The sequence below is a fragment of the Mustela nigripes genome, chromosome 1 (assembly GCF_022355385.1).
Source record: "Mustela nigripes isolate SB6536 chromosome 1, MUSNIG.SB6536, whole genome shotgun sequence".
Lineage (NCBI taxonomy): Eukaryota > Metazoa > Chordata > Mammalia > Carnivora > Mustelidae > Mustela > Mustela nigripes.
The window spans coordinates 59,166,961-59,180,613 of NC_081557.1; the positions used below are offsets into that span (position 1 = coordinate 59,166,961).

Genomic DNA, 13,653 nt, shown 5'->3' on the forward strand with positions numbered 1-13,653 from the left:
ACATATACCCAATATCACAGCCAAAGTAATCTTTTTTAAAACACAAATATGATAATGTTACTTTTTAAAAGATTTATTTATTTGAGGGAGAGAGAGTGCGAGCAGGGGACCAGGGGGAGCAGAGGTGGAGAGAGAAAAGCAGACTCCCTGCTGAGGATGCAGCCCCCTCTGCCTGCTGTTCCATCTCACGACCCTGAGATCATGACCTGAGCCAAAATCAAGAGTCAGACACTTCATCAACTGAGCCACCCAGGTGCCCCAATTATGTTACTTTTCTGTTTAAAATTATTCAAACGCTCTTCATTGCCTTTGGGATAAAATTTGAACTCCTCTATAGGTTACCTAAGGGCTCTATATTCTCAGCCTTCTCTAGCCTGGCCTCTCCCTGGAGCCCTACCTCAGCCTGAGGTGCAGTCATTCTGGATGTGAAGTTCCTTAATCATGTTACTTTTCCATGGGGTCCCCCAACAGTTGCATCTGCTGTTCCCTGTCTGAGAGGCCGCCTTCCACTCCCTTTTCTATATCTTGCTTCCTCTCATCTTTCCTAAGCCAGCTCAGGTATAAAGCCTTAGGGAAATACCCCATTCTGGAGCAGGTATGCATAGCACTGTTATTCATGGTTTTTGTGTATTGACTTATTTGTGTTCTTTACCAGGCCGTAAAATTCTAAGAAACAAGGACTGTGCCCGACAGATATATGTACCTTAGACACATGTGGAATTCACTGTGTGTGGCAAATGGCCAAGGCACTGAACAACGCTGCCACAGAGGAGGGCTCATCAACTTGTTCTGAAGTTATTCAATGCCTTTCCTCTTTCTTTTTCTGTGATCATGGTAATATAAAGAGCACTATAATAAAATTCCTCCTGTCAAGGAATTCGTAGGTCAGGGGAAAAGACACATTTTATTCATTGTTTAGTGTGAGAAGTTTTCTGCTTGGGTTAATTGATAAAGGGGACCTAGCCCAGAGGGAAAATCTAGAAAAGGTTCTTGGAAGAAATGACATTCGAACTTAATTTTGAGGACACTCTAACTCAGTGGCAATGAGTTTAGGTTTTGGTTATCTGTTGGTCATGGGACTGAAGCCTAGCTCCATTCCTCACTAACATTGTGACTTCTGATAAGTTATTTAGTTTCTGAGCCTCAGTGTCCTGATATGTAAAATGGAGTTGGCCATATCCACTTCATAGGGGTGTTACTAAATGTGATGAGTTTATTCCTAAGTTAAATGTTATAGAGATTAAAAGATAGAAAAAGTAGAAGCTGTTAGAGCATATAATAAGAACCATAACTTCATTATTGGATTGGATGTCTGACAATCATCAAAGTGACAGGGAAAAAATCGATATGAGAGACATTGTTAGATTAATGCGACTTGTTAGATCATTGAGACTGGAAGGCTATGTTTTTAATAGCTTCCATTATGATCTAATAAATAACACTTGTGAGACCTACTATGTTAGCACAAAGTAAAAGTGAAGAATCACTATGCATGCTGTCCTAAACCTTTATATTAACTTATTTAATCATCATAAAGACCCGAAGAGAGATTACAAACCCTTCAGCCTCATTTTCAGGTGTGGAAACTGAAGCACAGAAAGGTTAAGTATTCCGCTCAAACTAACTCAACCAGTAAGTCATAGAGCCAAGATTCCAATGCAGGCCATGTGTCTCTACTTCACCGCATTTGCAGGGGTAGAGCGCCGGCATAATCCATTCATTCATTCATCAAACATTCACTGAGTATATACTACATTCCAGACAATGTTCTAGGCAAATTGGATACAGAAGTGACTACATATTTACATATACCAGATATTTAGGGAAGGATATAGATATTAACAACGTGAGCAATAAATACATTAATAATATACATTTCAGGGGACGCCTGGGTGGCTCAGTTGGTTAAGCAGCTGCCTTCGGCTCAGGTCATGATCCCAGCGTCCTGGGATCGAGTCCCGCATCCGGCTCCTTGCTCGACAGGGAGCCTGCTTCTCCCTCTGCCTCTGCCTGCCATTCTGTCTACCTGTGCTCGCTCTCTGCCCCCCACCCCCGATAAATAAATAAAATCTTTAAAAATATATATATATATATATATATACATTTCAGATACTGGTAAGTGCAATTAAAAAAATAATAAAGCTATGAAAGTGGAAAAAAGTGCAATGGGGATGTCAGTACGAATTTAAATGGGGTGCACAAGGGAGGCTTTTCTGAGACATTTGAGCAGATATTTAATGATGAAAAGAGCAAGTCAGGTAAAGATCCAAAGGGAGATTCTAGCAAGAAGACAGAATAACAAACATAAAGACTTTAAGGTAGGGAAAGCTTGACCTTTTTGGAGGAATGACAAGACAGTATGTGTGAAATGCTCTAGGAGTCGGTGGTGAGGGCACTATGTCACCAAGAGAAGCAGGGGTCAGATTGTATAAGGTCTTGCAGGTGATAATAATGAGTGTAATTGTCACCTCTTGGAGGGTTTTAAGAATAAAAGTGGCATAATCTGGTTTATATTTTGATAAAGATTACTCTGGCTACTTTGAGGAGTGGGCAGAAGTGGAAACTACTACAGGGGTCCAGGCATGGGAATGATACGAGTTTGGACTAGGCTTCAGCAGGGTCAGTGATAATATTTGATTGATTTTGAAATACATTTTCATGGCAGCACCGGTAGGCTTGCTCTGGATGCCAAGGGAAAAAGAGCAATTAAGCAAGATTCCTGGAGGAGGTTTTTTTTGAGGGCCTGAATAATAAGGGAACTGATAGAACCAATTAGCTAAGAAGAGAAATATTAGGGTAGAAGCAGCTTTTGCCCCCAGGGTTGGGAGTGCAGGGAAATCATGAATTCTGTTAGGAACATACTCAGTTTAGAAGACCTTCTTTATATTCAGTATAGATGCCAACAGGACTGTTAGCTGTACACATTTGGAAAGCAGGAGAGAGATCATAACTCAGATTTGGGAATCATTACTTGATAGTTGGTATTCAACACCATGGGTCTGGATGAGATCACGAAGGAATGAGGAGAGGTTGAGAAGAGGTCTGTGCGTTGGGTTTCTGGAGTGCTCCAACATTTAGAAGAGGAGCCAGCAAGGAGACGAAGACAGAGTGTCGATGAAGTGGTGAATAAATGGGAGAAATGTTTTGTCCTGCAAGGCAAGGGATTATCATCTTGAAGGAAGGAGCCAGTGACAACTGCATCAAATGTTGCTGAAAAGTCAGTGCAGAGAAGTGATGCTTGAATTTCGTAAGATGGAAACTGTCAAGACTTTGATGAAGATGGTTGTAGGACTACTGATGAAAATAATGAACTTGGTTAAAATAAGAAAATGAAGTTAAAATAAAAGTGTTATTGAAAACGGACAGCTTTCCTAGATTTTTGGTAAAGAAACTGGAAGTATGAAACAATAAGAAGATGGGAACACTGGGCCACGTGACATTTTGTTTTGTTTTGCTTTGTTTTGCTTTTTCTTATTATTATTCCATTGCTAGAGGTTTTTTTTTTTTTTTCTTTTTTAACGAGAGATATTACATCATGTCTGTATTAAATTTATCCAGGGGGAAAAGAGAGAGAGAAACTAATATTGCAGGAGACAGAGAGAGGAGACAAGTACAGAAGCAGAGTCCTTAAACAGACAAAAGGTTAGAGAGAGTGGGTCACAAGTGAAGGGCCGACCTCCTAAAGGAGCAGGGAACATTCTTCCATTGGAACAGGGAGAGCACGCTGGCAGAGCTGGTGGCAGGAAGGTGACGTGATCTCCCTGTGACTACTTGGGTTTTCTCAAGGACACAGGGAGAGAGGTCAACTGCTGGGGCTGAGTATGAGGTTGGGGGTGTTTGAGATTTGAGAAGAGCAAATAAGTTGTGAATCTGTTGTCCCAGAGAATGAGAGAGTGATTTTTCTAAAGAAACGTATAAGATTGCTAAAGTGCTTTGAAGGTTCGCTTGAAATCAATAGCTATAAAATTAAAGTGAGGTGAACGAGGGCTTCTCTAGACCCATTCATTTGCCCAGGCTCTGGCATGGAGGGCTGAGGCTTTGCTCTTGGAGCACGGAAGGGGAGAGAGGAGAAGGCATATTAAAAGCCTGTGAGAGAGAGACTTGTAGTATGGTGGGTGGGGGTGGGGTGGGCGTAGGAAAGGTGAAAACTGGAGGGAAATGGTAAAATTGGTGATTCCAGGTCCCAGTGGAGTTGGAAGACTTTTTGAGGGGGGTGGTACTGGAATAAATGAAAAGAACGGAAAAGAGGTCGTGTTCAACAAAGACGATGCTCGACAGAGGTTTGGGGGGCCGGTATAGCTCATGGCAGTGATGAGGTTCAGAGTGTGACTGAGACTCCAAGGGCAGGAGGTGAGATGACCACCAGATCCTGAGGCAAGGGAGTGTCAGAACACAGCCTAGAGCACACAGCTGTCTCACTCCCACTGAATGTTCTACCTCACACCAAAGTGAGCTTCAATTTTCTGCCTTATAGAACCAGGATAACCAAACAGTATCATGTTGAAGATGAGGGCGTGTGGGGAGAGAGAAGGGGTGACTCCATGAGTGTGATATCTGTGCCGTCGAACAGGCGCCTGCATTTAAGAAAAGTCGTGTGGCACTTAATGTCTGGGTCTTGACCTCTTTTTTGATTCTTAATAATTTTTAAACAAGGGCCTCACATTTTCATTTTACACTGTGCTCTGCAAATTATATAGCCAGTCCTAGAGAGAAGATTAGTGATTTAGTAGGAGAAATGTGTTCTCTTTTTTCATTTGGGCTAATTTTCCATAAGCCTCATTTTTCTCCATTTAGCATGCCATTAAAATTTAACCAAAGTTCATAATGGAAGTTTTAAAGAACACATCTGTCAAACACTTAACTTTTAATGTAAATTTCCTTTTAAAACCACTCATGCTCAATAAAAATTAGGCTGAGAATGAAAAATTCTCTGACTCAGGAAAGTGAATAATCAGTAAACTTAAAAGGAAATACACGTTTAAGTGCAGGTCTAGAGTTTGAATTCATACTTGAATGGAACAGCTTAGAAAAATTTTTTATTTATTATTTATCATAAATGAATTATATGTTTATTATGGAATATTTAGCAAAAAATGCAAATGAAAAGAAGAAACAAAAAATTATCCAAAATTCTTAACAAGAGTTAACATTTTAATGTAGATCCTTTCAGGCTTTCTGTGTATACTTATAAATGAAAATTATACGTGTTGGTACTTATGGGATTATATTTACATACCATTATAAAATTTATTTTTTTTTAATTTGGTAAGATAACTTTGTTAGGCCTTCCATTCTTATGTTTAAATATTCTTAAAAATATTATTATAATATAATTTAATATAATTTTCTATTATTTGGAATATAATAATGTATTATTAAACATTTGACTTTTAAAATCTTCACTATTATAAATACCAATATAAGCATTCTTTACAGCTTTATATATTTTATAAGTATAATTTTTGAGTCCAAAAACTGTGCCCATTTTAAAGCTTTTGATCCATTTTTCCAAATTACTTCTACAATTTCTAGAGCCACTCCATGGCAGTGAATATTAGCCTTTCTTTTAAATTTTGCCAATTGGACAGATAAAAACCGTTTAACATCACTGTTTTCTTTGTTTATTAATAAGGTTGAACAAGTTTTCATGTATTATTAGCCTTTACTTTTTTGATGAATGTCTTGTTAATGTCTTTTGGTCATATTTTTTCTAGGTGGTTTTTGGTCTTTCTCTTACCATTTTACAAAATACTTTTATATATTAGGGTTGTAACCCAGAAATTTCCTAATTTGTCAAAGCCTTTCAAAGGCCTTAATAACATACTTGCAGAGATCTACAGGATTGCTGTTTTTCTCCATGAGGGTGTCTTTAAAATGCAATACTTTTTTTTAACTAAAAAATGCATGATAATGGTAGTTGTGAGATAGCATTAACATTATATAAATGAAAATGTTTTGTACTGTATCTAAAAATGCATAACAAAATGTTAATAATGAAAACAACAGGAAAAAGTGCTATACTAGCTCACTGAATATTTCTGACTTTCTCATTCATTTCTCCAAATCTTGGCAATGCAATTTACATATGGAATATTCTGGGGATTTGATCTGTTTGTCTCTGTGCCCTCCATTGCAAGCATTTCATTAATATTTTTGAGTCTCGTCGGAAACTTCCAAGGTATAATACACAATTGTGTGATTTCACAAAATAATCATTACGATGCAGAATGTCAAATGCAAGATTGGGGTTTTTGGATTGATGGATTTTTCTTACCCTTTCCAATGTAATTTCTTCAAACTCATATTCAATTTCTGTTCCATTGACCTGTAAGTAGGAAAAAAAGAAAGAATGATTAAATACATATTAAGGAGGAGACGGCTGCTTTTTAAACAACATTTGGGGTTAAGTTTCATTCTGGCTATGAGTAAAAACCACACTTTCTTAATGTTCGTGATTGTATGTTTCAGCCAAATAAAATATCATCTAAATATATGAGTGAAACTGCAAAAAATAAAGTTTATTGGATTCCTTAGAATTTGTGATAATTGGGACAGAGGGAACAATACAAAATATGCATTGCGAGGTTACAAAGAAGAAACCACATAGGGGCAAAATGTTACATTTACAAGGGAAATAATTTCCTAATATCTTTTAAAATTTCCATTAATGAAAATGAAACTATGACCTTAAAAAGTCAGTGGAAAAGGCAGCACACACTTAGTCGTATTTTGCCAAAAAATAGTATTCAGAATAATCATGTCAGATAAGAAATGCCTTTTCTTTATTGCTCAAGCTCAGGTAATTCATCCCCATTATCCTCGTTATATTTATTAGGAAGTCCTGGACCATGTAACATAACCATGCTCATGTACTTCAGTAGCAGCAAGAAGAGAATAAAGTAGGACATGTTTGAAATTCCTAGTGAGAAAGCTTTAACCATCTAAACAACTCTTGCATTGATATGAATTTACAGAGAGAAATACTTAAATATAGCCAGGCAACAAATCACATAGGTCTTTGATGTCAACAGGATGCACACAGAATAGATGAAGAGCGGCTTTAAAATAATCTAACAAATATTCAATCCCCATTCTCATCACAGAGTCCCTTCCAGCCAGGCAAAAACCTCTGAGCAAGAAAATTCCTGCGCTGGCTGTGTCTTTTTTCTTACACATGTCTCGGCAACATCATTAGCATTTAGGGATCCTCTAGAAAGACAAATTTCTAACCACCGTCACGTTTGTAGGGTCTTAACCAGTTGACTTTTCTTTCCTTAGAAGAATTTAAACATAGTTCTTGGAGACTAAGAGCTCTATAAAGGCAAGGACCAGATACCCTATTGCTAAACAAGTCTGGCAAGAAATAATTGGTGAAGGAAAGAAAAGAGGACGGAAAGAATGACTGGCCGAACTCAGTATTCATTTATTTATGGGATTTGTAAACATAGGTACTTGTGAATTCTCTTCCATAAGGTACTTGGATGCAGTATCATCAGTGGAAGGTGTAATTGTAACTATAATCAACAGCTATAAAGAATGACGATAGACTTCACTTATGTGTGTCTACCAGCCACTTAGAGCATGTTTCTGATTTTCTAATTACGTGAGCTAATTGGTAAATCGCATTTTACTGTGTTACTACATTATCAAACAGCCTTAAACCAAATGTGATTTTCTGGGCTTCAGCAAGTTAATGACTCATAGACGAGGACTTGATGATGTTAGGAAGCTTTGGTGGCTTTATGGAGGTTTTTGTTCCTCATGTGTAAAAACAAAACAAAACTCAAAGTCCCTGTATGGGTGCGTCTCCATATTAATTCCTTTTTTGTTTGATGGAAGACAGAAAAGGAAGACTGAATTCATGTGATATGTTTTAATTCTCCCAGTATGGCTCTGTGAAGCTTTTCTTTGCTTCAGTGACTTCTCTGGAGTGAAGCCCTTCATATTATCAAAGCGCTGAACAGTGGGGAGAAAAAAACAAAACAAAACAAAAAAACAAAAACAACTTCAAAGAAACAAAAACAAACCTGTGATAATGAATTCTAAGGGCTCAGGCTGAAAGAAATGCTGTTAGAAAGTGCTTAAAAGGGACGCCTGGGTGGCTCAGTGGGTTAAGCCTCTGCCTTCGGCTCAGGTCATGATCTCAGGGTCCTGGGACTGAGCCCCATGTCAGGCTTGGGGAGCCTGCTTCTCCCTCTGCCTCTGCCTGCCGTTCTGCCTACTTGTGCTCTGTTTTTCTATCAAACAAATAAATAAATAAAATCTTAAAAAAAAAAAAGTTCTTAAAAGACAAAAGTCCTTTTGGCATGCAGAGTGGAGTCCTTAGTGGAGTCTCTCTGAATGTCTGCTTAACAAATCTATGATCATGTATGCTGACTTCAGTTCCTATACACACTATGGATACATACCGAGTGCTACTCAAAAGATCCCTCATCAGACAAACTGTGGGAGGTTTACAGCCTCTATGGGTCTTTAGTTTTCAACCTCAACAAGTCATGGCAGTTGCCTAATTCCCTCGTATCCAGGATGTCTTCATAAGAAGAGATGATGCCATCCAGATTGGGATGGCTCCTTGTTTTTTTTTAAAAAAATAACATAAAAAAAAAAAAAAAGAAACAATAGACTTCTCAATTGAGTATAATAAAATATTCAGCAACTCACTAACACAGATGTTCTGTTTAATCTGTGAATAAACAATAAAAATAATCATTGCTACCTTAAAAAAATACCATATGATTTTATTGAGATGTGAAAACTAAAAACCAAAATGAATGAATGAGCAAACAAAAAGAAGCATACAGAGAACAGACTCCTGGCTGCCAGAAAGAGATCGGAGAGGGAGGACGGGCAAAGTGGGTGAAGGGAGTGGGAGTTATAAGCTTCCAGTTACAGAATGACTAAGTTACAGGGATAAAAAGTACAGCAGCGGGAATAGAGTCAAAGGTATTATTATTAATAATAGCTTTGTAGGGTGACAGATGGTAGTTAGGCTTGTGGTGAGCATAGCATAACATAGAGAATCGTTGAATTATTATGTTGTACATCTGAAACTAATGTAAAATTGTATTTCAACTATACTCAAAAAAAGAATCTCATGACTGCAACAGGATTTAGTGAAATTATAGAGGAATGAAAGGTTTTTAGCATAGCTGAGGCAAGATTTCTACTGTGAATTGAGAACATTTAAAACATGGTATCACAAGAGCCAATGTGGGAGTTCAGGAAAGCCATTTAAGAGGTCCTGTTTTCTATTCCGTCATCACTAGGGCAGTGTGATCTCTGTTTGGCCTCAGGACACCTGAGACAAGAAATCTCGCAGCCTCTCTGGGCAAAAACCTTGGGGGAAGGAATAGAAAGCATGGAACACTGGGTGTTGTCTACCTGGAACACTACATCAAAAACTAATGATGTCTTGTATGGTGACTAACATAACACAATAAAAAAATAAATAAAAATAAAGCATGGCTAAGTATACTTCCATTTTTTAAAAAAGATTTTATTTGTTTGTTTATTTGAGAGAGAGCTAGAGTAAGACAGCACAAAGCAGAGGGAGAGACAAAAGAAGAGGGAGAAGCAGGCTTCCTGCTGAGCAAGGAGCAGGAGGTACGGCTCCATCCCAGGACCCTGAGATGATGACCTGGAGTGAAGCCAGACACTTAACTGACTGAGCCACCCAGGTGTCCCAGTGTACCTCCATTTAATCAGAAGAAGATAAGAGTGGGTTGTGATGTTCTTGAAAATTTAGTGACTTTTAAAATGAGTATATCAATACAATATTCTCTGAATAATTTTTTCTGTATTTAGTTAAAGGAGTGGTTGCTTGGTAAAGAGACAAGAAGTATAGGCAGTAATTGTCTCCTAGCCATAATTTCATGAATGCCCAGAAAAAAACCAAAAACCATATGCTGTGAATGAGCTCCCATCATCTTCTGGGGGCTTACAGACCAATTGTTGCCTGAACTTGCCTTGGTGGTCTCCCTGATTTCCAATCAGTTTACCAATGCATGTCTTTAAACTCACAAGACTCTCTTCCTGAAAAGAGTTCTGCCACATGCGTTTGGTGTTGTTGCTCTTGACCGGTGACATTTCTGGTGACACTTAAGTCCCCAGGCAATGTTTCATGCACCTGACAGTCTGGGGCCTGGACAGTTATGTGGACTAGGTTCAAATTTTCCCATATCCTGCACTGATCATTACTGAAGGCTAGAAAAATGAGAGGGTTGATATTTTTGCAGAGATAGAGGGAATTTCCTGGTTTTGAAAAATTTTTTTCTTCAAAGACTTGATTTTCCTGAACCTCAGGTTCTGTGGTGACAGCTGGGCAATTTCTACGGGTGCTAGAAAATCATAATGATGCCACACGTTGTCCTGCACTGTTCTGGGCATGTAGCCTTTTTTGGCATCCTACAGAAGTTAAGAGAGTGACCCATTCAAATTCAAACTTGGTATTTAAAGGTATAATTTCATGAACTTTGAATACTATCACACTGTTTTTTTTGTTTTTCCTTCTTTTCCAGTGCTACTTTAACTACCTGCGCAGGTGATCATATAATTTAATTGAGATGTATTTTTAATCTTCTGAAATGAGGTCTTTCATGAATAACGTACATGAGCTATTTCATGTTTTAATTTATTTATTTAAGTAAATTAATTTAATTTCATGTTTTAATGCATTTAATTGGAATCTATAGAAATGACTTTTCCACATTTTTTTTTTTGTTCTTTGTTACACATGTAATTTCATTAAGGCTAACAGCATCCTAAAATCTGGGATAAATAAATGTTTATACAACTCTATATTCCATATTATAATGAGGGCCAATACAGGAATATCAAAGGACTGGCTTCTTAAAACTAAACCTAATTCCATTCAATGAACAATTATTGAGCATGCATGATGTGCCAAGTGGTGTGACAGGTACTGAAAAAATAGAGATTTAAGATATAATCCCTATTTTCACTAAATGCACAGTTCTTAAGGAGGCACCAAACATACTAAGGCCTCAGAGAAGTGTGGTATCCAATATATAAAACAGAGAGATGGACTAGAATCACAATTCCACTGTTGCCACATGGAAGGACTGTTTGTTGTATATATGTATAAGTATGGATATATATGACATATAACATATATCTATATATATTTGATTCCCTAGTAGGATATAATATAATATACTAATTCTGCCCTTTATTAAAAATAAACGGGGGTGTGGGAGGTTGGGGTACCAGGTGGTGGGTATTATAGAGGGCACAGATTGCATGGAGCACTGGGTGTGGTGAAAAAATAATGAATACTGTTTTTCTGAAAATAAATAAATTGAAAAAATTTTAAAAAAAGGGAAATAAATAAATAAATAAACAAACATGATGCAGTAAGCAAGACTTATCTCCAAATATTATGGTTTTTCATATAAAGTTGCTGTTGGACTTTGGGAGGGGATGCGATGACCACAGAGGCTGGAGCATCTGGTTTTCGTGGCTTCTTGCCACTCGCAGAGCAAGACAAAGCCCACGTCACTCTGCTTCATCTGTAGCTGCAGCAGGTAACACAGTGCCTACCACACAGAGGCTCAGTGACCATGTGATTCAGTGAATGCGATTTTTGGGGGGTGGGTAAAATTTGATGCTCTCAGAGAAAACTGTGGCCTCAAAGGGAGATGCAATTCCTATAGGACCCAGGCCCTTGGAGATTCACAGCTTAGATATCCTCATGTTTGATATCAGTCCTTCTCAGGAGTCCCTTCCACAGAATTGCAATCATGATCAGATTCCCCAGGTAGTCTACAACACATACACACACACACGCGCACACACACACACACACACCCTTTGTTGGTATTCATCTTAGTGCGTTGCCAATGGTCATCCCCCTTTCCTACTAGAGCTCTATTACAGCAAACACATCAGGATGCTTTGTGGCTCTTTACACTTGAATCTCCTATATACATTCTATTATGTTCAGTAGGTAAGATGGTTTCCAGAGTTAAAAAGAAAAAAAGACACAGATCCGAATCCTAGTTCTAATATTTATGAGATATGCAAATGTAGTCAATTTCCTCAATCTCCCAAAACCTTAAGTTTCTCATGTGCAAAATGGCACTAACAAGTACCTAATATGGACATTGTGAATATTAGATAATTGGTGTAAAATATTTGGTATACACCTTAAGTGATAAAGAAATTACATTTAGCTATAATATTACACAATCCTCTTCATGAAGTTTTTGGGAGCAATAAATGAGATTATACATTATCAACTACCTGAAACATAATAACTCTTCAACAGTGAGAGGTATTTTAATTAGTTGTGGATTAATAATCTGCAAGGTTCACAAAACTTCTATGATCAATTATTGAATATTTGTTAAGTTCCTGAGTAATATAAAATATAACTTAATAAGCAAATAAACTTGCTTTCTTCTACAAAATCGACTAATTTTTTTTTTTTTTAACCTAAACATCGCTTTCCTGAATTCATCTAAGATGTACTCCCTTGTGAAGAGGAATCATCTTAGCTTTCTCTCCCAAATCAGTTCAGCATGGCCTTCACTCAGAATATTACCTCCATTAAACTTTCTTGAAATCTTTCGTTGCTCCCTCTTATATTTTCTTTTTAACGTTGTCTTGCCCAGTCTTGACCATTATGTTATTCTATTGGCACACACTTCCCTAAGGCTGAACTCTTCTTGAGACTTTTAGAAGAAATAAAAAGTAGCTTTGCCTCTTTGAAAAAGGGGGAAAAAAAGATAAGGCAGTTTTGCTCTACCTCAATCTAAAAGAAAGAACTGAAGGCTGATGTACATTATCTCTATCTTTTTGTCACACTTAACTTTAAGTGTCTCTGCTGAAGGGATGAAAAACAATCAAATACTGAGAAAGTGAGAGTCATTCGACCAACATGGAAACTCTAATCAGGAGAGTATCCTTAGACAAAGCTCAAGGTATGTAGCACAAGTAGTCCATCACTTCCTTTAACTTATGTTCCTTCTCCTAGACTGTCTCTACTGCCTAAAATTGTGCCCTCTATTCATACTAAGAGGAATGATCACATAGAAATAAAAAACTTAGGTTCTGGGATCCAAAAGATTCGAATTCCAATACCAGTTTTGTCACTTAAAAGCTGTTAGAATTCATATTTTTATGTGTTATACATATTTGTGTATAGATATTGTTTAAACAGCAAGGAAAAAAAATCAGTTTAAGCTTTGTAGAGGATCTGTTTTAATCTAAGGTATGGATGGATTTGGTTATTTTAGAAATACTATTCAGTTATAATGAGACTCATTTAAGAATATGCAGTTTGATTTTCAACATTTTGAGGAACCTTCATGCTGTTTTCCAGAGTGGCTGCACCAGCTTGCATTCCCACCAACAGTGTAGGAGGGTTCCCCTTTCTCCGCATCCTCGTCAGCATCTGTCATTTCCTGACTTGTTTATTTTAGCCATTCTGACTGGTGTGAGGTGATATCTCATTGTTGTTTTGATTTGTATTTCCCTGATGCCGAGTGATATGGAGCACTTTGTCATGTGTCTGTTGGCCATCTAGATGTCTTCTTTGCAGAAATGTCTGTTCATGTCCTCTGCCCTATGACCCAGCAATTGCACTATTGGGTATTTACCCTAAAGATACAAACGTAGTGATCCAAAGGGGCA

General features: G+C 37.6%; 1 protein-coding gene across 15 annotated transcripts in view; it reads right to left on the reverse strand.

Moving 5' to 3' along the window:
• DLG2 (discs large MAGUK scaffold protein 2) overlaps window positions 1-13,653 on the reverse strand; it is a 1,549,658-nt gene that overhangs the window by 625,973 nt on the left and 910,032 nt on the right. For all 15 annotated transcript variants that reach the window (XM_059411961.1, XM_059411989.1, XM_059411997.1 and 12 more), the window contains one exon: window positions 6,275-6,325. In XM_059411961.1, the coding sequence (XP_059267944.1) occupies window positions 6,275-6,325 (51 nt within the window). The remainder of the gene's footprint in view (window positions 1-6,274; window positions 6,326-13,653) is intronic.